General features: G+C 31.1%; 4 protein-coding genes across 9 annotated transcripts; 2 read left to right on the forward strand and 2 right to left on the reverse strand.

The window, feature by feature from the left end:
* The first annotated feature begins 236 nt into the window (after positions 1-236).
* Positions 237-4,148, forward strand: Flo1 (flotillin-1). Of its 2 annotated transcripts, none has more exons than XM_076408869.1 (9): positions 237-762; positions 815-890; positions 951-1,041; positions 1,097-1,360; positions 1,952-2,248; positions 2,316-2,502; positions 2,558-2,688; positions 2,747-2,911; positions 3,710-4,148. In XM_076408869.1, the coding sequence occupies exons 1-9, from the start codon at positions 711-713 to the stop codon at positions 3,770-3,772; spliced, it is 1,326 nt and encodes a 441-aa protein (XP_076264984.1). In that variant the 5' UTR covers positions 237-710; the 3' UTR covers positions 3,773-4,148. The 2 variants fall into 2 exon arrangements, with proteins under 2 accessions (XP_076264984.1, XP_076264985.1); XM_076408870.1 differs by lacking the exon at positions 3,710-4,148 and adding an exon at positions 3,438-3,573 and having other exon boundaries at positions 241-762.
* Positions 4,149-7,269: 3,121 nt separating this feature from the next.
* Positions 7,270-11,224, reverse strand: LOC143199119 (sulfhydryl oxidase 1). The gene is made up of 4 exons (XM_076408867.1): positions 9,943-11,224; positions 9,531-9,778; positions 8,219-8,719; positions 7,270-8,123 (listed from the first exon to the last, which is right to left on the reverse strand). Exons 1-4 carry the CDS (start codon positions 10,917-10,919, stop codon positions 7,957-7,959), a joined length of 1,893 nt encoding a protein of 630 aa, XP_076264982.1. The 5' UTR covers positions 10,920-11,224; the 3' UTR covers positions 7,270-7,956.
* A 309-nt stretch (positions 11,225-11,533) lies between these two features.
* Positions 11,534-12,852, reverse strand: LOC143199121 (ataxin-3). 3 transcript variants are annotated; one of them, XM_076408872.1, is made up of 4 exons: positions 12,682-12,852; positions 12,149-12,606; positions 11,882-12,082; positions 11,534-11,792 (listed from the first exon to the last, which is right to left on the reverse strand). In XM_076408872.1, exons 1-4 carry the CDS (start codon positions 12,703-12,705, stop codon positions 11,681-11,683), a joined length of 795 nt encoding a protein of 264 aa, XP_076264987.1. In that variant the 5' UTR covers positions 12,706-12,852; the 3' UTR covers positions 11,534-11,680. The 3 variants fall into 3 exon arrangements, with proteins under 3 accessions (XP_076264987.1, XP_076264986.1, XP_076264988.1); XM_076408871.1 differs by having other exon boundaries at positions 11,534-11,795; XM_076408873.1 differs by having other exon boundaries at positions 11,639-11,782.
* A 139-nt stretch (positions 12,853-12,991) lies between these two features.
* On the forward strand, positions 12,992-27,997 carry Unr (cold shock domain-containing Unr). 3 transcript variants are annotated; one of them, XR_013006361.1, is made up of 16 exons: positions 12,992-13,090; positions 15,239-15,915; positions 16,601-16,817; positions 18,550-18,685; positions 18,749-18,928; positions 20,238-20,437; positions 20,501-20,708; positions 20,767-20,993; positions 21,603-21,745; positions 21,809-22,001; positions 22,067-22,304; positions 22,361-22,569; positions 22,623-22,744; positions 23,808-24,078; positions 24,133-24,400; positions 27,558-27,997. XR_013006361.1 is itself a non-coding variant. In XM_076408865.1 (16 exons), the coding sequence occupies exons 2-16, from the start codon at positions 15,822-15,824 to the stop codon at positions 27,724-27,726; spliced, it is 2,796 nt and encodes a 931-aa protein (XP_076264980.1). In that variant the 5' UTR covers positions 12,993-13,090; positions 15,239-15,821; the 3' UTR covers positions 27,727-27,997. The 3 variants fall into 3 exon arrangements, 2 of the variants coding, with proteins under 2 accessions (XP_076264980.1, XP_076264981.1); XM_076408865.1 differs by having other exon boundaries at positions 12,993-13,090; positions 23,887-24,078; XM_076408866.1 differs by having other exon boundaries at positions 12,993-13,090; positions 18,749-18,925; positions 23,887-24,078.

Genomic DNA, 27,997 nt, shown 5'->3' on the forward strand with positions numbered 1-27,997 from the left:
TTAAGTTAGGCAACTAAATATACGCAAACAGCATCTTCAATAGATAGGACCTAACAATAAATTTAATATACAAAAACAAAAAGGTTTTAAGAAATTATTATTTTAATTTCAACAGTCTTTTATTCAAACTATGTTATAACCATTTCAAAGTAAAGTTTTCAGCTGACATGCCATCTAGGCATGTAACAGTGAACCTAAATAATGAAAATTAAAATTACAATGTACCTAACTTAGGCAACCAAAATTAAATTTATTCTATAAATATTTTTTGTTATTTATAAATATATTAAAATACACAAATATGAGATGGAAATTTTGAATAAGTTAAGTTAGAATACATGCCTCTATTTCTAAATAATAAATCACTATAAAATCGATAACATATCGACACACCCAGTTTTCTCAAAAGACTACATTGATAAATATTGAGGTTTAATATTTCAACTTAAATAACATATTACTAGCTTTTAAAATTTATTTTAATATCGTATATGCTTTTTATATTATCACTAATAATTTTAACTTGAATGTCAAAATTTGTTTTTTATTAAGAACTTTTGTTGTGTTAAGATCTTCAGATATTTAGCTTCTGTCAAAAATTCAATTTAGAAAATCAATATTTATGTTTACTATTTCTGATTATCTAATATTTGAAGATATGTTGTAGCTAGAGCATTTTCCTAGTAGTTACTTAATCTAAGTTCTCAAAAATGACTTGGGGCTTTGCGACTTGTGGACCAAATGAAGCTCTAGTCATTTCAGGTGAGTAATAAACCTTTTTAAATTAAAAATTATGGTATTTAATTTTTTCTAGGATGTTGTTATGGCAAACCCCATTTAGTGCCTGGTGGCAGGGCTTTTATATGGCCTGGCCTCCAAAGAATACAAAGGTAACTTCTTTACAGAATAAATTCAAATGATTTTTAAGACAAGGTTTATAATTTTTTTAGAATCTCTCTAAATACCATGACCCTGATTGTTGATAGTCCAACAGTTTACACCAGCCAAGGTGTACCCATTTCTGTTACCGGCATAGCACAGGTGATAAAAATAAGTGAAGGAAAAATCGAAGACAATTTGATAATTGTTTTATTAGGTAAAAATTCAAGGTCAAAATGAAGAAATGCTCCTAGCGGCATGTGAACAGTTTTTGGGAAAATCAGAACATGAAATTGAACAAATCGCATTAGTAACATTAGAAGGTCATCAAAGAGCCATGATGGGTTCCATGACAGTAGAGGAAATTTATAAAGACCGTAAAAAATTTAGTAAACAAGTTTTTGAAGTTGCATCATCAGATTTAGTCAATATGGGAATTACTGTGGTCTCATATACAATAAAGGACATCAGAGATGAAGAGGTTTGTGCATCTTATATTCTAAATAATTTTAGTTCTTTATATGAAATATAAGAATACATTTTTTGTTTTTAATCAAAAACTTACAAAAGCCCCACTTTTTAAACTATTTAGTTTAATTGTTTTTATATTATTTTTCTCTTTTTGTTTCATATTTCGCTACAAAAGGGCGCAAAGGTATGTGAATTTATAGTGGGTGTTCACATTTTTATATGTATTCACTGGCTTTGGTCATTAAATAAAAATCAGTATTTTACACAGATATGTAGTGTTGTAGATAAATTCATATAGTAGTAAAAATATGAATCACAATCAATATGATGATATGTCAATGATATGCGACATTTTTACATTCATTAGTATACAAATTCATATTGTAATAAATAATATACTATATATATGTAATATGCAGAAATATAAACAGAAAAAATAATGACTGAGGAAATTGACAGATTTGTAAAAGTATTTGTTATTGCAAATGTATTAAAGATACCATTTGGTTTTAAAATGTCGTGCTCTATCCATATGTTAATTGTTGCTTTATAGTAACTTCTTTAACATCTCATAATGATCACATCATTTACATATCTCTAGGGATATCTAAAAAGTTTGGGTATGGCTCGAACCGCTGAAGTAAAACGGGATGCCCGCATAGGTGAAGCTGAAGCCAGAGCCGATGCCGCAATCAAGGAAGCTATGGCGGAGGAACAAAGGATGGCCTCAGTTTTCTTGAACGATACGGAGATAGCGAAAGCCCGAAGAGACTTTGAATTGAAGAAGGCCGTGTATGATATCGAAGTACAGACCAAAAATGCTGAAGCCGAACTGGCCTATGAACTACAAGCGGCCAAGACTAAACAAAAAATCAAAGAAGAGGAAATGCAGATCTTGGTCAGTACAAGTTTCATGGGAGTTCGATCAATTGTTAACGATTTTTAAAATGAATTTCGCCGCTTAGGTAGTTGAAAGAACTCAACAAATTGCCGTACAAGAACAAGAAATAGCCAGGAAGGAACGCGAACTAGAAGCAACCGTCCGACGACCAGCCGAAGCTGAAAAATATCGCTTAGAAAAAATTGCCGAAGCGAATCGAAAGAAGCTCCTGCTTGAGGCTGAAGCAGATGCGGAGGCTCTTAGACTAAAAGGTAATACTGGACACATTATATATTATACTTTTAAAAATGACGGTTTTAATATTAGGCGAAGCTGAAGCTTATGCTATTGAGGCTAAAGCAAAAGCAGAAGCAGAACAAATGGCGAAGAAAGCAGAAGCCTGGAAAGAGTACAAGGAAGCTGCAATGATTGATATGTTTCTGGATGTCCTACCAAAAGTATTGATTTTGATCTATAACAAGATTAAACTATTATATCATTGTATAATTATTCCAGGTGGCAGCTGAAGTGGCTGCACCTCTTTCTCAAGCTAAGAAGGTCACTATGGTTTCGACCGGTACCGGTGATGTTGGTGCCGCCAAATTAACAGGAGAAGTCTTTGATATTGTTAACAAAGTGCCATTGTTAGTTAAAAATATGACTGGTGTTGATATTTCTAAGGTAAGACTTTCTAATATATTATAATTTACATAAGGTCGAAAGTGTATGACAAATAAAATTATTTAGACATTTGGGATATTCTTAAGGCCTAAAATTTAAGCTTGGAACTTGAAGTATCATGTACATGTAGTATCGAGAAAGAAGTGTTCTAAGGCGTAGTCATAGTTTCAAGTAGGAGAACTGTGATAATTATATTTAATATTCGCATTTCTGAATTCGAAATCCCAAATCCGTGTTTTGGTGCTTTTTCTGCTTCAAAATTAGCGTTATTTAAGATTTTTCAATGTTTTTGCCATGTTATAATATAACTCCGAAAATGATTCTAATTTTGAAAAATTCTCTTTAGATATGCTTAGAGTATTCCATTAAACTATATTTTTTAATAAAAAGGAAAATGTTTTGAAAACAAACATTTTATTGGTCATACCATCGTCACCAATTGTATTTTATCATATTTTTCTTGCTGTATATCATGTCATAATTTCGTATTCACATTTGGAGTCACATGTCTATTATCACGTTACAGGTTATACAAAACGTAAATAGGAGCACTGGTGATTTTTAAACATCCATTCATTTAGGTTCATTAATAATAATAACCATAATAATTCACAAATAGGTACTAACTTTTTTCAACAAGTTTAAGTTCAAATATAAACAAAGACCATGATAATGTAAAATAAGATTTAATGTTGACTTGATCTATTACAATAGTTCAAAACTGCGTTCATTTTATCTTTGTTTATAGTTGAGCCCATAGTTCTGTGTTTGGGTTTACCAAATAAATTCTTTTTCTAGAATTTACAATCCAATGCTCTTCAGAAATCAACTGCTGCTGACTACATAAAAGTAATGGCTTAAATTGAAACTATTGATATAATTTTATGCTTTAACCAATAAATTAACCTGCTTGAATCTAAATACTCTTACCAAATGATTATGGAGGTCTTTTAACATTTTTACGATTTAAGTCTAGTTTTGTATATGTGTCTATTATAGTGAATAATTAAAACCAATATTGCACAATTTATTGTTGTTATAATTAGGTTTTTTAATTATGTTGTAATTATTATCTAGTCAAATTAATTATATCTTTACGTGTCGTGGAACATTGAGAAGAAAAAGATATTTTTAATAAATATTAGATTTGATATTTGATTGTCTTATAACGATAAGTCGATATATTTTTTAAAAATTATTTGTGTAGAAAATAAAGCTTAGTTCTTACAGCATCAAAGTTATGTTATTGATATAAATCCCTGGGTTTCCTGTCAAATCAACATAAATATCAATAGCTTATCGTCATCATTTTATGTGTTATGTTTAGTGGTTTAGAGAATTTCAGGGGAGTAACAAAAGAAGTTCATTATCAATATATACAATTAAAATAAAAGTTTATAAATAAGGTTCAGGTTAATATTCCTTCTTGGTTAATATTAAAGTCTCTAAAAGATATACTTAAGGAGTGCTATTATTTATTATTGAGTGCTATACTTTGCAAAATCAAGAGGGTTGCTTTTAATGTTTTATACAATTAAAACCAAAACTACTAAACTAGTCTTAAACAAAAGAAAAGTAAAACATTAAACATCTTAATGAGCATTTCTTTAAATTACCAAAAACTGAAATTCTAATACAATTTCCTCAGTAAAACCATTATATTTGTTAAGTGTTTATATGATTATTCATTTGTTATTATATTATTATCACTCAATGTTTAAGACAAATTATTTTAAAAATAACCTGATGAAAAGACAACTCTCTCCGATTCTATACTCATGTGTCTACTATTAACCAATATGTAATCCAAAAGGTCGATTTCGTGACAATTCGTAAGGAAACCGAAACGTTTCCTTTTCATTCTACAACTCTATTCAAATAAATTCAATCTGCGTATCTGGATTTGCTCCTCAACTGTGCACTGACTGTCGTATTTTAATGGAAGACTGATCGGCAAAATAACAGCTACGGTAATGTGACCCTTAAGATCATTGGAACATAAACAAGTAAATCGGTAAGAAATAATAAACATATGGTTCTTAAGCCATTTATTATAAAGTACGACCAGCTAATATTAATCATTCAACATTAAAATACCTATTTTTGAAGTATCTAATTTTATATATGTATGTTTGTCTTGACAGAACCTGATGACCTTGTGTCAACAAAAATTATGTCTGCTTTTTATTACAAAAACATTTTTTGCACGAAACTTGATATTTTCAGCGTTATAAAAATATAAATATACTCGAAATAGCAGTGAACAGTGAACTATAATGTTAAAATAAATGATACTTCATTTAACATTTTTGTTTCATTATTTTATTTGCATAAGGATGTTGTAATATATAGAAGCTAAAATAAACTAAAAGTCAAAGTTAAATTCGGCAGCATTGCGAGGTTTTGACGTCCTAAATTGAGATGATTTCAGTTCACTGCTACTTTGGATGGATTATAAAACAAACGTCTATAATTAAAGAAAATATTATATATTACTAAGCACTTTTTTTAAAACTAATATTCGTTTTAATACAAATAAACAACTTGAATGTTTTAAAATTTAATTGTGTTTTAATTTATGTAATGAATATTTTTAACTTTTTAATTTTATTATGAAGTGTAACGTTACTTTTTCTAATCCGTAGTAGCTTAATTTAATAAGGGCTAGTATAATACATATTTATCCTTAAACAGGTTAAATCGGAATTCTACACCTGGACACAGCAAAGCACCGTTTTCTCTTTTTTTATTCAAAAATCTTTCTTTCCCTTAAAGCACCTTCCCGTATTTGGCACAGTGGTAAAGGCTATAGGACGGTCCGCCTATTGTTCCTATAGTCGCGGCTTCGAATCCAGCTGTACAAAATCCGACAAAGAAAATGATCCCAGTCACACCAGTAACCAGGCTGGGTAAGATCGGATGTTTTCTGGAATGATTTCTAAGTTGGTCACTCGTCAATCAGTAGGGTTAATGCCGAGGACCGTGGTTCGGAACCCACGTTAAACTGCAGGTCCAGTCTAGATAAACCACTAATTGGTTAAAGGAAACTTGAAAATATAGGAAAAATTATATTGTGCACCGGATAATGGTGTTTTTAAACTATTTTTTACTATATAATACTCGCGAAACTTATTACATATTATATTGTAAATAAATAAAAGCAGATTATATATACTTAAGTTGAAATCCTAATCAATATGCTATAGTATAACTTGCAGTAATACCAAACCAAATATTGAAATATGATGTCAGACAATTAATCGTATTTATAGAACTACGGTTTTGGAGAAAAACCATATTAACATAAAACGACGCAACGCTGTGGAAGTAAACAAGTTGAATGCGTTAAATTGATTAAATTAAATCTATTGGGATCCTTATTTTAAACCACAAATAGATTACAGGCTAATAAAAAAACATAGAAACAAAAGTTTATTGAATTCTGCTAATTCTAAATAAAATTATCATTATATAAGTCTTGTTACCTAATTAATCACGTTTAGAACAATGATAGGCTAACTGACTTACTGTTTTATTTGTAAATAGAAAGTGAGTAAACTATTAATCATTTTTAATAAAATAGACTCTATACATTATTTTTAAAAGCCATATAGTAACAGATCTTGGCAATTGATCAAATATTAATAAAAAACTTACAATAAGATTAAGAAACGTATTACAATTGTATCAATCATCATGCTCTTTTTTCTGCAGTTATTGCTATAATCGTAGTGATGATTAATCAATTACTAAACAGTGACTAAATTAGAAACACTGTTGTATTATGCTTGATAATTAACAAAGAAAATATAATTCCTATCAGTGCATGTGTTGTGAACACACTATCATTTTAATTTGTTTTAACTCCACGAATGATAATTTGGAAATTAAGAAATACTGATAGCTAATTACCGATATTTTCCGTCATTTCTTAACTATTATATTATGATTTCATGCAATCATTATTTTAAGAAATTATTTGTTACTTAAAATGGCTAATAAAGTAGTAAGATACGTGGTTTTATATGCATTTTAATACGTATTCAATAATATATAGGTCAATATAATAGTGGTTACAATTACAATTGTTGAAAATCATTTAAAACTATCTGAACACCAACCTTATGCAAGTTGTTCTTTGATTTATTACAGCCATAATATACCTTGTTTTTAGGAAAACAGTTAATTATATAATCGGCAATAAAACAACCATGTAATTGTCATGATTCCAATAATTTTAATTTTGAAAGTATTAATTTTATTTTGGCCTTACCAGATATAACCTATAATCAGTTTTAAAATTTAAGATAATTAAGTATTATTAATAATGAAGGAACTAACAATAAAAAATCAACAAATATAATGTAAAAATATACAACGACTTTATTAACAACGTTATATAATACTTATAAATCACAAAAAAGATATAAAATTGTCAAAAGATAACAATGTATGTACAATCTATTACATTATATATATATAAATTTAATTTCACAAAAATATACAGTTTTTTTTTCTGAGCTATGTAGATTTTCAAAATATATATACAAAAAGAAATAGCAACTAGATGTTGACGTTTTTCGCTAGAACAAAGATAAATTAGTTTGAAGTAATGCATAAATGAGATAAAACCAATAACGACACGGAGCTACCATCTAATAGAATCTCTTTTAATCTACAGCTAACCCAAACCTCTACGATTAATTGTCAACAGATATAATTATATTGTTAATAGAAGTTAGTAAGTCAGTCTTAAAAATTAGCGTTAACGATTTTGCTTTTTGTATGTTATAAAGTTTTAACCTACACTTTTATTGTTAGTAGAAAACGTGCATACCTTCAAAATTAAACTAATTGATTTATTATGTAACTTTTGACTACCTACCACAGGCAGCGACGTCCTTTTGTTTCTTTTACCGCACGTGCTAAGATGTATGCAAAAAATAGAAAATATAACATATACTTTAGATTAATTTTGAAGTACAATTTCTTTAGGATGATCCCAATTTTAGTATTAGGATAACCTGTAGATTAGAACAACTCGTTTAAAGCCTTTTAACATACAAAACGGTTAACACAAGTAATACAGGAAGCATAAAGGATGTCTTATCTTTCGCTGGAGCAAACGACGAAACATCATCAAACGTGCCATTTCCTAAACCTTCCCCAAGAGGTCGTTTTTGTATCGGTAGAGTTTCCTCCTGTAGCCCCTCTTTAAAAACATATTTATGAGTACAACAATTAGAATGAAAACCACGACATATAGTATAAAACATATGCCGGAATCAAATATATTAAAAAACCCACCCTGGGTCGAGTTATAGGATCCTTCCAGACCTGCATGGATAATTTTGGTGTCGGCCCCTAGGTATCGGATGTTGATGTTGCTGTACATGTGTTTGAGGTATTTCAGTACCTCGGAGTTGTTCCAGGTACCGTCCGCGTTACGACAACTAGGGCAGTTGGTAGGTGAAGGGAATTGAATTTTGGGGTACTCGGGGTCTTCGGATAAGTCGCCCGACAATCGATTGTTGACTTCATTATGCGCCATCCAGAGCCACAGAATCGAATCGGGGAACGAGGAGACCTTGTCCAATTCTCGACGTTTTGCCATTTCTTGGAAATGGCTGCTGCAACCCGCGCAGCCGAAAAAGTGTTTGATATATCCGTGCATAGCTTCCAATGCCGGTCGCGGGTTGTTGCCTCCTATGCCTTGCTCATAATCGGCAACATTCACCGTTAGATAATGGAACATTGTCCATAAACCACACGGGTAACGTCTGTATTGATCTGAACTACCTTGACAACCTATTAAACCAAGTACATAAAATATCAATTAGGATTATTACGTAAATAAACTAAATCACATGAAATAATTATGCAAAATAAACTTTTCTGTAAAATATTTTATAATGTCCTATTAAATGGCAACCGTTTGTATATACAAATTCAAAATATTTACTAATTATGAAAGTAACGTATCGAAAATATTTGAAAAAAATTGGTACTCATTTGACATAAACTGTTTTTGACGACATATCAAGCCAAGTATATAAAAGAAAAATAAGGATTATTAGTTAAATAAACTATATGAACAGTTAAGTAGAACTAGCATTTTTTTTCCAATTTTAAATGCCAACAATCAGTAATACAAATATTGTAATAGTTTGTATATACAAATCCAATACACGTATTTACAAATTAAGAATGAAATGAAAAATTAAGGTACTTTTTTTGGCATACATAATACTAAACGATCAAAGGGAAATATTACTTAAATAGAGAAAATCACTTCAATTATTCAATATTAACTTTCTTAACCATTTTTTTTTATTTTAAACATATCAATAAACAATAAATATCATTAAATTATAATCATAGATATATGTACAAATTCTAGATATTTACCAATTGTAATAAATATATTTCCACTACAGAATTAACCTAGCTCTTATCAGTGTTTCTTAAATTTACATAAATTTCCTATACAGTTAAAAGGAACTAAATATTTCATATGAGCGGATTTTATCACATATATTTAAAAATAGACAATAGATTTAAGTCATCTTAAAATTAATATAGAATATTCTATTTCAATTAATATATAAAAAATTCATACCTAACCATTTTTTTGGTGTGGAAAATACATTAGCTTCTTCACGTTCAGCTTGAGCCACCATTTGGGCTATCTCAGACCCAGATACTTCTGAATTAGAATTTACATAATTATTAACATCATTCAAGAATGCTTTTCCAGCTCGTCCAAAGGGAAAATATCTAGTTAAGATATGTAAGTATTTTTTTAATGCTTCCAGTTTTTCTCCAGATATATATTTACTGCTACCAACCTCGCGTTTTAATGAATACCTAAATAAGATAAAAATTTAAAATTCAATATAATTTTCCACGAGACTTTTTTAATGAATCACAATTATAGAACATAATGAGAAAAACATGAATGCAATTCATTAGAATTACATCACGGAATGAATATAAATCTAAAAATAAAACTTAATTGATATATGCTATACCTTAATGTTGTCTCTAAGTCCATTTGAAATACCACATCACCCATTGTTTTGACTTTTTCTATTAATGCATTAACATCTTTCTTTTTTTCAAAAGTATTACTACTACCCTGACTAGTTTGATTTAAAACAAGCTCAATGTGTCTATGTTTCAATGATTCTTTAATAACTTCTATAATACTAGTTTTATCAGTATTATAAAGACTTAAGTGTTCAAATTGTTTTTCTCTGTTGACTAAATATACTGATGGAAACTTAGCTGCATCTAGTTTAGTTACCAAGTTAGTATTATTTGAAAATGCATAATGAGTAACAATATTTGAACTCCTATGTAAATCCATAGTAATTTCAGGACCTAACAGAGAACCAGGCTCTTGTAATATCACAATTGAATTTGTTACATCTGATGCTGCTTTAATAAATATATCATCAACATCACTAGCTGTATATGGTAGTAGGTTTGGAAACTGTTGTCCACGTCCTTGTATTTGTTCAGATATCATCTTTTTTAAAAGATCGTGCTTATGATCTTCAGCTGAAACACCTTTTTCCATTGGAGAACCATAATTTTTTTCAGATTCATGAAAATCTTCTCCAAAGTAACGTAATGTTGGATAACCCATTATTTCATATTCTCTACATATTGGATTATTTCTGTCATCAGAACAGTCTATAGCAGCTACAATAACTACATCTCGCCAATCTTTGACATCTGTTGCGAATTTCTTCCAAGAAGGTGCAAATTTTTGACAAAAACCACACCAAGAGTTGTAAAATTCGACAATCCAAGCTTTTCCGCTATTTGTAATAGCTTCCTTAAAATTATCTATTGTTAAAATTTCCACATCATCTTTCGAACTATATAATCCTTGGTCCCCTGTAAACCTTTCATATTTTCCAATCGATGCATTGTTACATTGATTTATTAAAACTAGCAATAAAAAAATCGCAAAATTTATATAAAACTTTATATCCTTCATGACACTTTCACTTATTCACTTTCAAACTACAAACTATTTTGTAAACTCAACAACACTTTAAAATTAATTGATTAAACTGAAACTACACCACTTAAAACCGATTCAAAACAGCTTGCTGTGGCCGCTTACACTCGGCATATGTTAGAATTTTATCTTTGGCCATAGATAAAATTGATGTCTATATTCGTGAATCAAAAATCTCGTGTTTATTAAGTTGCATACTTAAATCGAAAACAAAAGCAAACTTCTAAAAATCAGTGATTATAGTATGACTATATATATGAATATGTTGAAAAAATTACCATATTAATAAAATTAAATGTAATATATTTATTTAATTTAAAGGTTATATTGTTTGTTGTGTTGCATAATTAAAGATAGCCGGTATACATTATTACACGTAACCATTCACAGAAACGATAACTTATTATTAAAATATTTATTCAAACATATAAACAAATACTAAAATAGTTAAAAGTATAAATTCTAATACAGATTAAAGTTTAATCGAAGGTAAACATTTAACATGATTCAAATATATTTAACATCTTCAAAATATCACACTGAGAATACAAAAGTTTCAAAAATCCAAACAAACATACTTTCATAAATATTTTCCCAATACACTATCTCATAAATTGTTAGTAAACATATAAACCTGTTGTTACTTTTCATATTTTTCAATACAAGACTAGGTAGTTTCAAAAATGTCCACATATAATTCAAGTTAAGTAATAAAATTTATATAAAAGAATGCTCTTTTAACATTGTAAACTCATACTGATTGCCTTTTTTAGAAGAGAATCTTCATCATCATCTTCTGGTGAAAGGTTGGTATCCTGCAGGCTTAACCTTAGGGCTTCCTGTAAATCTCTGCTAAAATTATGTCTATATTTAGTTTTTATTTATGGAATATAACTAAATCAAATTCAATTTAAAATTCTACATAAAATTGAACATACTTATCATCAGATTCAAGACTACCAACGGGATCATCATCATCTTGTAAACTCAGTCTTAAGGCAGCTTGCATGTCAGGGTCACTATCATGTAAATCAGTTGTGTGTAAAGCTGTTGTCTGTTTCTTTTGCACAGGATTATTTTTTAGAACCTCATCAGCTGTACACTCAGGTAAATCACCCGAAACAATAAATATTGAATACCTAAAGAGATATTGTCCCTAAATAATACATACACATAATTGTATTACTATTACCATTACTACTCACCCATCATTTTTTAATTGTGCCAAAAACAGTGCTAAATATGTATCAGATATAAGTTCAGGCCTAGTAAGTAAAGAATTGAGATTAAACCACTGATTTCCAATTTTTCTAATAGTAAACCAGTGATCTCTATAATTACATATAAATGCTTGCTGTCCACTAGGATTCTCTAAGGCTGATTTTGCTTGTGTGTCTGTACTACAATAAGGCACTAATTCTAAACCCCACACTTGCAACGCACTAGTTATAACTTGAACTGAAAAGTAACCACTATCATCCATGTTACAGGATGGCTGTTCCAAAAATGTACGATACTGTTCAGTATCTACTCCTCCTTCAGCCATTTGTTCCCGTTCTTCCTCGTCAAGACGGTTTGCTAGAGTACCCAGATCAACTGCGGTGAAATAGGACCCTTGCAATAGAGAGTTGAGGCAGTGTTGAGCACATAGAGATCCATCTTGCTAAAATTTAATTTCATACTAAATATTTTAGATAGGCAAATAATATTGCTCTATAGTAACATATTCTGTGTATACCTTTTCATGAAAGATCGTCTCCATGTTTATTTATCTTAAATATACTTAAAAAATTCTCTATAGAAAAGCTAAATATTATGAAAAACCCAAGTCACTATCAAATATATTGAGTTTACACTATTAAGTATAATCTTTAAATAAACAATTAATCATTTTTTCTCGAATATTTACGAAAATTTGGAAAATGAAAACCTACTATTTTTATATACTTAATTGACATTTCTCTTGTCAAAAAAATACTGAACTTTTTATGAGCCAATGAAAATGCTAGATGTCTACATTTATTGACCAATAGCAAAACGTTCTCTAGTTCGTTTTGTTTTTCAGAAAAGCATGGTTGTTGAGTTAACGAAGGAACGATGTTGACATTCAACATGGCGGCATGTCGTCAGTGCTGTGCTGTGTCGTGGTAAGTTCAAAATTTACCAATTTTATTCATAAATACCAAAAATATTGTTTTAAGTAGTACTCTGATTAGTTATAATAACCATGCGCTATCGTTTTGGCATATAATTTATTCTGTAGATAATGTAATTTCGCTCGAAAATCCTTCACAAACTAGATTTATTTAACCCTTATTATATGCTCTTTTATACCGCTGATTTTACAGAGCGTAACCTTTTTTGTTTTAAAAATGCGAACACATTTTACTACATGATATTGTAATTCTTTAACTTCCACAACAAATAATTTTTGTTATCCCATCTTTTCATCCGATTCCTCGTTGTAAGCAAATCAATAATTTGGCCGATGCTTTACCCCTTGCCCCAAATGTGAATGTGGTTCTCTTTTGATTGTTTAAGAACTAGGCAATTTCCGTTATAGGGTGCTTACCACGTGTAATACTGGCGTCTTTGTGTTCTGTCGAAGATAGTTTGGTAGATAAAAGTGTAGTCAAAAACATGTTTATATTGAAAAGTTGGAAAAGAACGGGCTAAAAATAGCTTTGTTCACCACATTCAAAGTATTTCAGATGAATCTTTTTGTGCATCAAAAAATTAATTCTGGAATTCTTGCACGGAGAACCGATGACAACAGTCGATTTTATTTTACAATGTCTAATAACATTAATGTAAAACATATACTTGTGATGTTTACTTCTCCTCGATTATTTTGTAATAATATCCGTTTTTAATTTCGTTTTGAGTTGTGCGTTGTTTTTTGTTTGCTGTAATAGTGGTGATTCCGTTTAACTATAGAACTGTATGTCAAGAAAATCATACAATCTTAAATACAATAAGATGGCATTCTTATTTGTTATTTATAATTAAAATGAACTTCATGGACGACTCGTCAGCGGTCGTATACAAATTAAATTAAATGTAACTTTAATATGTATAAACGAAGCTCATTGAAATGATTGTTTTAACTATATTTTGATGTATAAAGCACAGTAATATGCCACTACACTATTTTAAGAAAAAAAATCGGCTATTGAATCGCTGTTTTACTTCCAGTTCTTCGTTTTAGGAGAATTGTGCATATATTTTTTACTGAAAATTTTGTCATTCATTTAATTAACTCTCCAACCTCATGGAACGGTAAAATATGTGGATTGTTATTGTCGTCCTTATTTTATCTTTTGAAGGTTCTTAATTAAATTTTAATTACCTTATTTTATGCTGACTCTCAATTCCATAAACAATCGCGAGGTATTGACGTTGAATAGTTTACGATATACACTGCTCAAAAATGTATGTGTATATCATTTTTAGTATGTGACCTATTAAATGTATTATATGTTGTTTTCTGGAATACTTAAAGGAAACTTGCCAAAATACACGTCATTGCTTTAGCATATAATTTCGTAAGCCTAACTAAGCAAGAAATAAAATACAGAATATACCATATTTGAACGTTATATTCTCCTTAGTTTATTATTTTAGTTTTTATATACAAATATGCCAACTTTCCCATAAACTACTAGGTAAGATTAATTTTTCTGGGTTAAGAAATTTTTGTCCTCAATTGTATATATATATACATTATTGAAGGTCATGTTGTTGAAAATATTATAATCAATAATTGTATCTAAATGATACATTAAGCAAAATATCTAATAAAATTCTATATAATAAACGATATACACAGCATAAATAAAATATAAATTATTAAATTTTTACTTTTGAAAGATGGTTAATACAAATATTAGTATTCTAAACATTTCAAGTTACACTTATTAGTTTTGTCAATTTTATTTTAAATTTATGTATGTTAATCTAGGGTACATTTGATACGTAAGATATTTCTGACGCTCAAGTAACATGTATGTACATGTTTAACGTATGTAACATACATTAAACATGTGTTTTTCGTCTTATATAGACATATTTTTTTAAATGTTAACTATATATAATTTCTACTGTATGTTACATAACTAAATAAGTAATTTTTTGCTAATAAACCATTGTAGTATAATCATGTAATGGATCAAATTTGTCTAATATTATTAGTTTTTAATCAGTAACCAATAAATGAAATGTTGACAAATTTAATGGTACTAAACTCCCATAATATATTCTTTAATTTTTGAATTAATATTGTACTTTTTTTTCAGCTTGTGTAACTAAGAACCTCCAAAATTTAGTGTAGAAAATTCCAAGTAACTTGTGCTCTATCCCTGTGGAACGACTGGCTTTATGGACAAACATTTTTCGAGCATTGCAGCACAATACGCACCCAGCACGCATTGAAGACATCTGAGGATTTTTATTTAGTTTTTCTGTTATCACACTCCATACAAATTTTGAGTGACTGTGAAAACGTCATTTTTGATATATAACTTTGATGAACAGTTGTTTTTTTGTTGTTGTTTTTCTTTGCAAACTACCTTATTTGTATGTCGTATGATTTCTTTCGAATCGTAAAAGAACATTGTGGACTTGTGGATTATTTCTGATTGATTTCAAAGTGTCTCGGTTTCGTTTGGAGGAGGTGTGTGTGGTTGCATAGTCACCTCGTGACGCACGTCCACGACACACATCCAGCAACACACCCACAAACACATATACATACACTTACCCATATAGATTGTAATTTGTGGGGTATTTGAGAAATACCGAATAACCATTCTGTGATATTCACTACACTTAAGAAACGATAAGAAGTGAACAGATTTATATAAGAAGCACTGATTGAACATGGCCAACAATCCTCAGTGGAAGACGTTCCAGCCGCCCTCCGAAGCTTTGACCCAGGAATCTATAATTGATTACAAAGCAATGACAAGTAACGGTAAGTGCTAATTAGTTATTATAGTCCGTTCAATATAACAGTGGACTCATGTGATTGAGACGTCAAAACGTGGCAATGTTGCCGTATCAACTTTCAGTTTTAATTCATTTTGGCATTGACATAACCACATTCTAATCTAAATAAAATAATGTTATCACATATATTTTATTCTAACTGTACTACTACTTATTCTACAATACAATACAGCCACAATATTTTGTAAGTAATTTTATTATATTTACATTGGACTATTTTCCTATCACCCATGAGGTAGAGTCTTAGACGAGATTTCTAGACTTCAGCATTTTCAATTATGTTAATCACAAATATTAAACAGTGATATGGATGTATTAAAACAAGCAAAGTGCCAAATCAACGTTTGCGGGTTTATAACCTCTTATTTTATTTTTTTAAGTTTAAGTTTCTTTTTAAGTTTATTCGGTTACATGTTCGAACGTATCAGACAGCATTATATATCTTTTTAACTAGAATAAAAAGAGAAGCAAAAATAGTGTCGGATTTTAACAGATATAAAATCTGCAATAGGCAATGGTTCACTGTTATTTTGAATCGGCTATATGTCGCGTATTATAGTCCATAAACATTTTAATATGATGTATTTAACCTGGGGTTTATTGTTACCTAAATCTTTCATTTTATTACACACATTTGCATTTATTAACAGGTAAAACCAATCAATCTGCATTCAACTTTAGCCGTTCTGGCACCAACTCACGCTTTAGCCAAGAATTCCCATTGCTAGGCACGGATAAACCGAATTCCAGCCAGATGTCGTACAGCAACGGTTTGTATGGATCTGCAAGTGCTACGCACGCAAGTGCCCGAAACTTTCCACCAATTGGAACGTTCTCCTCACTTGAGAGCAACAACGTTTTCAATAGGTGAGCTTCCTGACTCATCGTTATTCGCTATCATTTATAACAAAGCATACTTCATAGAATTCTGTTTACACAATTCAAGATATTCTTTTAGGTCGAGCTAAATCTTGATATTAATCAGTATTACCGCATCTAATCCACGAATAATACCAATTTTTTCAAATAAGCTAATTGCACTGATTTTAGACAACAGGTCAATTCAAAAGTCTCCGGTCTACCATAGTAAAACACATTTTTTTGGCAAAATTAGTTTTTTTTATTCAACATAATTCCCTTCAAAGGTTGACACTGATTATAGCAACGCTTTAACTTTTCGATAGCATTTTTGTAGTACGATTTGTCCTTTGCTTCAAAATAGACCTCAGTTTCGGCGATCACCTCTTCATTCGACGAAAATTTCTTCTCAGTGAGCATTCTTTTGAGATCTAAGAACAGGAAATAGTCGCTGGAGGCCAGTTCTGGAGAATACGGTGGATGAGGAAGCGATTCGAAGCCCAATTCATAGATTTTTGCTATCGTTTTCACTGACTTGTGACACGGTGCATTGTCTTGGTGAAGCACCACCTTCTTTTCTTCAAATGCGGCCGTTTTCCGGCGATTTCGTCCTTCAAATGGTCCAATAACGCTCTTGATGATCCTTCCTTTTTTAAGGTAGTCAATGAAAATTATTCCATGCGCATCCCAAAATACAGACGCGATAACCTTACCAGCCGACTGTTGTGTTTTCCCACGCTCGGGAGTGGGTTCATCGTGTGCAGTCCACTCGGTGACTGTCGATTGGACTTCGGAGTGAAATGATGGAGCCATGTTTCATCCATTGCCACTATTAACGCAAAAACTAAGGTTTATTACGCTTGATCATCTTCAAGCACTGTTTCGAATCATCAACTCGTTGTTTTTGGTCAAAAGTGAGCTCGCGCGGCACTAATTTTCACAGAGCTTTCGCATACCCAAATATTCGTGAATGATATGGTGTACATGTTCAGTTGATATCTTTGGAGTATTTGCTATTCCATTTAATTTTAATTTACCGTCATGCAAAATCATTTTGTGGATTTTTTTAATGTTTTCGTCGGTAACAACCTTTATGGGTCCACTACGTTCACCACCTTTGGTGCTCCTTTCACCACGTCTAAACTTAGCATATCAATCCTTGATGGTTGATTTTCCTGGGGCAGTGTCCGGAAACTCGGCATCGAGCCAAGCTTTTGCTTCAACTGTATTTTTTCCCTTCAAAAAGCAATACTTTCGATACACGCGAAATTCCTTTTTATCCATTTTTTCACAATAACAAAAGTTGCTTCACTCAAAATGCTATAATTCACAAACTAATGATCACACAGCTGTCAAATTTATACACACATCTTTTGAGGGTTAGGGCTAACTAAAAAACATATGGATTTAATTCTAGTAGCGCCATCTATGTGTCCGGCCGGGGGCTTTTCAATTGACCTGTTAACTCGTCTATTAATATAATGTAAACATTTACCATAGCATTTGTTTGAAAAATTGTAAATGCACATATTGAAAATAAATTTAACATAATATAATATTTTATATGAATGCAGTTAACTAGCAATTTAAGTACTCGAAAAATTTTGTATAATCAGTTTTGTCTCTCGTTATCATTTAGATTAAAAAGAAATCTATAGGATTCTTAAAATATTTTGCTGATTGTTATAGCGCACAACGATGAAAGGGATTTTTATAATTCGATATGAAAATATGTTTATAGTTCTGGAGACAGTTCAATGAATACCTCCTCATCAAACATTTTCTCTAATGGAAACAACACCAACACCAGTTACAATGATTCCTCGAATTCTGGAAACATGGGAACTCGGGAGACGGGCATTATAGAGAAGTTGCTGGTAATTTTTAAATGTTCCTTTCGTCGCAATCGCTTGCTGATATCTTGTTTTATCGGTTGCTAGCACTCTTACGGGTTCATTCAATGTTGCGAGCGTCAAGCGCGACTGTTTTTCCACTTCAGCCAGTTCAGCGGCAACATCGAACATTTGAAGATCGGCGACCCAGTGGAATTTGAAATGACATATGACAGACGCACTGGCAAGCCCATCGCTAGTGCAGTAACAAAAATTGCTCCAGAGGTAGTAAGTAATGTTATCTAGGATTGATTAGATCAAGTAATTGATAAAACTAACAAAGCTTATAGTTGTAAAATAAAAATTGTATTGGCTATCATTTTTTGTATAGGTAAACCTAATATTTTCTAATTTTATTGTGATTTTATTGTAATTTTTAATGGGTGGTAGGTAGTTAGATTTGGATTAATGAGTTACTAGTGGACAGATTCTGTTCGTTATTAACGTTCAATAAGTTTTGTGTTATTAGATTAATCATTTTATTTTCCATTTATAATTGTAGGTTAGTTTTCTAGAATACCTCGATATATTATTATGCAGTGGCAGCAATTGTTTTGGGTTTTCAAGTATGGACTTTTTAAAGAGCATTATTAAAAGTATTTTATGTACCATTTATTATGATTTTGTGTTAAAACTAGGAGGCGTAGGCTGTTTGTTAATTGGGTACTAGTTAAAATGTAGAAGTCAGACAAAATGTTACTCTTATATTACAGACAGGAATACAAATGGTATTTTATTGTTTAAATGTCTCCAAACTGGCTAAACACTGTGCCAAGATTACTATTGAAAGCATGTTTTTATTTCGTTCTGTTGTCACTTACTTATGTCATCTCCCTTCCACCTTTTATAGAGTTTTCTACATAATACACCATGGTTATCCAAAAAACTGTATCAATTGACCATCCAAATTGGACGGTCAATCGATAGAACTATACAATTTTCCATGTACGGATTCATATATTGAAAGAGAAATAAAAGCAATTTAAGGAAGTTTGGCATTAAATTGTAATTGTATAGTGTATGAGAGATAATTTGTGTTAGAAAATCACTTCGTATGGCTTTATTACCGTATGATGACTTTTAACTAATAAATTATTCTAACTTCTCCTATTTCGGTTCACCCAATTGCTACAATGTTCACTCTCTTCGCCAGATTTAGTTCTCTTTGTCTTCTAACCATTATTATCTGTCCAAAAATCATGCATTCTCAATTTAGGTATGGTCACTGAAACAAGTGTATGAAGTTCCAAGTAGATTATGTTGAAAAATAAAATGTACCTGTAAATTGCTTAAAATCATGTAATAGTATTTTCTAAATACATGACAAAATTTATTGAACAACCTAGTATATGAATAAATTTGAAAACATTCGTTATAATTAACGCTTAACTATTCCAGTAGATGTAGCTTCTTAGGTATGTTATTTTGATTAAAATTATAATTATAAATGATATTTAATCATTGACAAAATTTTATTGTATAAAAATATGGACTGTATTATACATAATATTTGAGAAATTCCGTTTTCTTACTTTAGGTGATGAGCGAAGAGCGTGTGACAGGTACCGTTACAACAGAGGTTAGGGGCGAAGGCTCGGGGGGAGACACTATGGGTAGAATTAGTTACGAGAACAGAGGAGAATGTTTTTTCCTGCCTTATACAAAGGACGACGTTGAAGGCAACGTAATTTTAAGGGCTGGAGATAGAGTCAGCTTCCAAATTGCTACAAACAATAGGTAAACGAAATATTCAGTTTTGTACAGGGATGGAGAAGTTTCATCGTGATTTTGGTGTTTCAGGGGAAATCTTGGTGCATGCCATGTCCGTTTGGAAAATCCCAAACACCCAGTTAAATATCAAGGTGTCGTTTGTTCCTTGAAAGACAGTTTCGGTTTTATAGAACGCGCAGATGTAGTAAAAGAGATCTTCTTTCATTTCTCTGAAGCCAAAACCAAAGAAGAACTTAGACTGGGCGACGATGTCGAATACATTATTCAGACTCGCAACGTAAGAACCAATAAATTTTATTGTATATCTGTAATATGTGCAATGTTTCATCTTGAAGGGTAAAGAAGTTGCTTGCAATATAACAAAACTGCCACCTGGAACAGTCATATTTGAAGATCTAAAACCAGATACATTGAAGGGACAGGTGACAAAAGCCATTGATAAGAACTTGAGATCTACTAATGAACCATTACCGGGAAGAATTACATACAAAGTTGCCGATTCGAAAGAAATTAGAGAAATCTCATTTAGTGAAAAAGATCAGATGGGTGACTTTACTCTAAGGTACTAAATAATTTAACTATTCAGTATAGCTCAAGATTCAGTAAACGCCAAAGTTATTGTTATTTTATAAAATTTAAAATTCTGTAAATGAAAAATTAAGTCACGGTAACTTTGACAATAATCATGCCATAAGATGTGATTTTTTGATATTGTTTCATGCATAGTTTGATTATTATTAATATATTACATACAACACTGTAGATATAGATGACAAACCACCATAAAAATAATTTGATTGAGTGTTGTTATGTGTTATAAAATCTGAAACTTATCGATGTTACTACTAACGCCAACTATTTAAGGCTGCTTTTCAAGTAAATAGACTGACCTTAAAACACTCAACGTTCTTTTGATGATTGGAAAACAGCTCCACACAGTTGCCTACAGTCTAATATTATTTAAAGGTCTCTGGTGTGGGGTTGTAACTTTGTGTAAGGCTGTCAAATATATTATTTGATAGACAATATCAAAAGTTCATGCTTTATAATGTGATTTGAGTTTTTTTTTAAATTATATAAATGAGGCCAAACTCAGCGTTTATAGGAGCTTGGACTACCTTTTCTATGCTTTCACTATACAGAATCGTAGTTAAATCAATGTTTCCATTAGGTACGGTGATTGGGTTAAATTCCAAATTGCAACTGATCGGCGGGATGCTTTGGATCGGGCGACCCATATTGTCTTATTAGACGAGAGCTTTGCCGCTTCTGGAGAGAAACGGGAACAAGGAGTAGTGGCATCATTGAAGGAAGGTGCGATAAAACGGCGGATTTAAGTCTTTGGCTTTTCATCTTATTCCAGTCGTATTGTTTTAGGATTTGGATTTTTAAGATGTGTTGAACGTGAAGCGAGGCTGTTTTTCCATTTTAATGAAATACTAGACGTGAACAGAACGAATGAACTGCAAGTTGGGGACGAATTCGAATTTACTGTTATTCAGGACCAGACAAATTCCTATTCATCCAACTCGCATAAGGAGAACAGGCAAAGTGCCATTAGGATGAAGTGGTAAGTATAAGACATCTCGTCTGTGCAAGCAACTTTTATATTTTACGTTGTGTAATTTTTTCTAGGTTGCCTTCCGGTACCGTTCAGTTCGAAATAAGGATCGACTCTGACTTGTCTGGTGTTATTACCAAGGAAATATCAATGAACAGTTGGTCAAGAAGCCCTACCAAAAACCAAAGCTTTAACGGATCAGAACCCAGTGAATCGGGTTTGATTGGGTATACGGTAAACGGCATTAAAAAGACAATTGTGTATTACGCCAAAGATTACGATATTAAACATCAACCAAGAACTGGGGATAAGGTATTTCACACTAGATAAATCAGTTGCATTACGTACGATAATTCATTTTAACTCAGGTAAAATTTGACATGAATCAAGTCAAGAGAACAAAGGAATATATAGCTGTCAATATACAAGTGACTCAAGCAGCAACACAGAGTAACGGCATCAAGCACAGCTTGAGGAACAACGGTCAAATCTACCAAGGTTTCATTGCTGCCTTAAAAGATGGTTTCGGTTTCATTGAGACCATGGAACATGACAAAGAAGTGTTTTTCCATTTTAGGTAAGATTTGCATATAAACAATGATTATTTCATAGTGAATATTATTAATTTAGTAACTTTGACGGAGATGCAATTTCTTTGGAATTGGGACAGGAAGTGGAATACAATTTGGGTATAAAGGGTAATTCAGGAGGTTCATGTTCTTCAGCAGAAAACGTCAAAGTAATCGCAAAAGGTAATTAATATACTAATTACTACTGAATATCTAACAACTAAAATTATAGATCTGTAAGATACAATGGAAAATTAAATAATTAATAGCAAGTATAGTAGTTATTAATGGTAATTATAGTGGTAATTAATAGTACAATAGGCTTTTTCTTTAAAGGCAGGTCGATATTGAAATCGAATGTAACAAGTCGTGTGTGAGATCTCGTTGAGTAGTGACCTGGGTTATGACTTTTAAGTGCATCAGTCAGTATATATAATAAACAACCGCGTTTAACAGGCGCCGTCAAAATAACATGGATTCTACTACTGAACTGCTAACATTCCCTGAAAAAGCTCTATATCATCTAAACAACGCCGCCCAGAAAAAGAGATCATTTAAGTGTTCATGATAGTCATTCCTAGTTATTATGGGTTAATCTTAGTAATAAATTATTTGATCCAAACAATTTTTTATTGATTTTTTAAAAAGTTATAAAATAAGACCTACCAAGTGGTTATGCGTACAAAGGGTTGATTGGTAAGTTTATGAAATTGCTGTTTACATTTTCTTCAGGAGAGACGTAGAAATGCATTTCTAGCTATAACGTTCTCTGCTTCCTCTCCATAAATATATCAAAAATGGTTGACTAATTTTACACATTTCCATAACGCTCTTATGAACAAATTTTCCTCTCTAAAGCATTCCAAAGCAGCATATTTTACACAAATTACAACAAAAAAATCTATAAAATTCACAGTAACACCAAGATCACCGTTCGTATAACCTTCGAACCACTAGATTATATGTATATTGACAGTTAACAGGTACGCCAACGTATAGAAACGAATTTCACACAAACCGGAAACGAGTTATGTAAAGATGAAGTGTCACTTGTATCTCTAAAACTAGGTAATCAGTACTTTTATAACGATTTTTAAAATCGGCAATTGAAAATATATGTGATTTTCAATGTTGGGCAGTGTTATTTTGTATTAAGCATTGACTTACTTGTTTTATTTTCCCATTAAATCAATATCAATGTTTTATTTAATTTTAAATCTTTACAATTGAATTTTATTTAATATAGGTACCATTGAATTGCCATTTATTTTCCCATTAAATCAATTTTATTAATTATTAATTAATATTAACTTTATTTAATATAGGTACCATTGAATTGCCAGCGGTTCATGGTGATATCTTAGAAGGAGTTGTTATACGGCCATTACGGTCCGTTAATCCAGACCAGCAAGAATATTCAGGATTAATAAAAGTTAAAACTGAAAATTCTGATGAGAAATCACCTGAATATGAGTTTGGTATTATGGGCCTAGTCAACAAAAGAGAGTTGTTGCAGGGTAATTAGATAACATTCCTTTTAATTGCTCAGTATTACAGTTTTTTTTTTTCAGTTGGTGATCAGGTCCAATTCCAGGTCGATTCCACTAATAGGGCAGCAAACATCGTAGCCGTTCGCAAAAAGTTAAGAGCCACAGTGGATGCTATTAAGGGTCAATTTGGCTTCTTGGCTTATGAAGTTGATGAAGGGAAAAAGCTATTCTTTCATATGACTGAAGTCAAAGACAATGTTAGTCTCAGTGTTGGCGATACTGTGGAATTTGTTTTGGTCACTAACCACCGCAGCGGAAAATCATCAGCTTGCAATGTTGTAAAAATCTGGTAAGTACATTGTTGATAAAATTAAATCAACAACGTATTTTTATAATTGCGAAGGGTAAGGATATGCAATGTTGCCAGATAGCCTAACTTGCCATTTATTGTCTTAATTCTGTTATAAATAGTTAGATAGGTCAGGTGTGATTGATTTGAATAAGTTGGTAATTATATAAGGTAATGTAATCCACTAGTTCCATTGAATTTAATTTGTTTGATAAACTTGATCCTATTTAAGTAAGTAACTGATTTCATAGGGATTAGTTTTAATCTAAACGAAAGGTTATTACTATAAATGCTTGTCATCAGTTTGTTACAGCTGTGATTAGGAATAGGCTAGATGATTGTAATAAAGAATCACAAGAATATTGATTTATAATAATACTAAGAGAGATAATTGAGAATACATTTATTTTAAAAGTAAAAATACTAAGACTTTCCAGAAATAAAAACACAAAATATCAAACACCTATCAGGAACGCTACGAAACATTGACTTCACTTACTGTTTCCTAACATCTAGTCATGCCTGCGTTCAAACGTTTGAGCTTAGCGCGCTTCGATTTTATTTAGATTCTTTATTTGTATTTCACAGTTAAAACATTGATCTTGTGCAAAGAACGGAAAGAAAAGATAAATGAGAAAATTGGGATTTATCAAGGCTATCAAAACTTGATAATAATATCATATTGTTCAATGAAATATGTGCCACTTACCCTGAACCTGGTATAACCCATAAATATTTACATTAAATAACCCAAGTTATTTAATGTAAAAGAAAGCAGATATTGGCTTTTCATAATTTAACCCATAGCTATTGGAGGCTTGGATTTAATTAATATTTTTCTTTGTATTTCGAGAATATTTTGTGGTCATTCAGTAGTAAATATTCAGTGAGTTTAGTTAAAATCTCATTTTCTTCTGTTTAATTGGCATTTGAATCTTGTAGAAGTATATACTGACTTCATGCACACTTGTGCGACTAAACCAGTCGCATTATATTATATATAATTTTCGATATTATTTGGTAACAGAAAAAAGAACATTATTCTGGACTCATTTACACAATAAAAAAAACTAATGAGGCCTAACTTATACATTAAGCCTGTATCTAGAATATACGCATACTCATGGCTTTTACCATTCCATATGGTCTTTCATTTATTGTGATTAACATAAAATCTTTAGTTAAAATAAGGTAGGTACCCAGGAACTAAGATTGTGGCTTATATAACAGATGTTCTGTATTTTTGATCCCATTTATTCAAGCTTCAAAACTGGTAGTGTCAATTTTATGTTTTGTATCTGTAGAATTCAATTGGTTTGTTTGCTGAATATTATATAAATATTTAAAAAAGTCAATAAATCTAGTCATTTCAATTTGCCACTACTTAAATTAGCTCTTGCTTCATTCAATATAGCATCCATTCAAATTTTAGCAGCTAATTTGGTTGCAATCATATTTTTTATCTAATTTTAATAACATTCACCTATCACTCTGTGTTATTCTTATGAATTCCTGATCGATTACACTCAAATTTAGAGTTAGTAATATCATAGGCAACCTTAAAAATCTTTAAGCAAGCCAAACTTCAGTGTTTCTTGTTCAATTTTAATGCTACGATTCTGATGAAGGAGATCTACTCACATAAAGGATCTCGAGTCATATTTATCTGTATTCTGAAAGTAAGTAATACTTTCGCAGGGTCAACTATGCCTACAATAGAAAGAATTCGCCTAGAATTGAATCCAATTTGTGAAATTAAAATAAAAATTGAGTGGATTCCATCTAGGTGCGTGGATGGAATGATCTCATATGTCTGTTCCGGTTAAAAGCGTTTTTGGCAGTATTCACAAATCGATGATTTATCCATGGCTGCCTATCATTTATAATCAAAATGTGATCAGTACAAAAACAAACGTTAAACAATTCTTAACAAACGGAGCTTACAAAACGGAGCTCCTACCATGTGCCAAGGTCAAATCCAAAATGGCTGTTGTACGTTGGATTCAACGTTTCGATTGCCTGTAAATGGCACTGTCGCATAATCAGACGGAAACTACCGAAGTTTACCGAACACCCGTTGGGATTTTCTAGAAATAGCCACTACTTGAATAAATTACCGATGTTCTAACAATATCCTAAAAATTGTTTCTCTCCTTGTAAGATTTAATTATAGTTTTCTACCTTGGAACTAAAATACATAACTTGTTTGGAGTTTTTACCAATGTATTACATTTAAATGTATTAATTTGAAAATTATTAATATAATGTATAAATAAAACCCACAAAACATCCTACCAATAAAACAGCCAATACATGTCATCAATACCGTCAAACGTATTGCCAAATTCAGCTTATATAAACGTAATATCGCTTTTAAAATCGGAGCATTTTTCTAACTTTACTAATTTGCATTTCCTAGTTACGAAAGTAAAGATAGTATGAAGTCAGATGCGTCCCAACATGTAACCAAATCGGTCTCTAAAATTGAATTTGTGTTGGTACTGGCCGACACCGTTGTCATATGTCATTGCAAATATAATGAAACAACTCTTAACCTACAAACTATTGTAGCTGTTTAATTAACTGTAGTTTAAGTCCTTCAATAAATATGCATTAGATGTACTATAATATTAAAATAAATTATGTATAATAACGTTAATTTTGTTTCATTATTTTTTTTACATTAGTATTTTGTTAAGAGAGTCAATATAAATGAGAACATAAATTTGGCGCAACAACGTGCATTGGCTGTTTTATTGGAAGGACTATATATCTATACAAACCGTACAGTGCGACCAAAACAACTACGTCACGACTAGATTTGGGGCATTTAAAATTCCACTATTTCAAACGTTAATTTTTCTTTTAAATATATTTTTATGCAGAATTCACTTTTATTCCAGGCAAAGTAAATACGTAGAATTGTAATAAAGTGTTTTTCAAAAAGTGATCTAGCTTATTACCAGCGACGTATCAATTGCACGACGTTTATGTTTCCTGTATGTTTAAGCAATCTGACAACATTGCAAATTGAAATATAGACCTTTAAAATATTTTTCCAGACCCTTTACATACATTACTCTTACTTTCATACATTACATTTACTTACTTCATTTTCAATTCTCAACTATATCATCTTAGAATAAAATGTTCACAGCGACGTCCAAGCAAGACCAGAGAGATTAATAAGCAGACTCCGAACCGTCTCGTTGGACGACGCGGGACCCAAGTTACTTGTAACCCGTCAGCCCAAAGGACCGGATGGTTCTAAAGGTTTTTCTCAGGATTCTAGGCTTCAAAGATTACCTGGGACGGTAACCGAATAACCAGCCAACTGTGCATCATCTCCAGTCCGTAAAATCAGAAAAAAACGAAAAATATATGTGTTAAATCCCCTTTAAGCTAACTTTACTCTTTTGTCTAAGAATACAAAAAAAATGATATGAAAACATGAGTTTGAACATAATACTACTTATCTATTATAAGTCTTTTTAAATAAGAAGTATGCTGCTCTATAACTCTTCTACAGTATGAATCGTCAATAAACATGTTGTTAACTGGAATATTGAAACGAGAAATAAACTGGTATATCTTAAA

This window comes from Rhynchophorus ferrugineus, unplaced genomic scaffold, assembly GCF_030347505.1.
Source record: "Rhynchophorus ferrugineus isolate W39M unplaced genomic scaffold, kcgeb_rfMv2 rfM6, whole genome shotgun sequence".
Lineage (NCBI taxonomy): Eukaryota > Metazoa > Arthropoda > Insecta > Coleoptera > Curculionidae > Rhynchophorus > Rhynchophorus ferrugineus.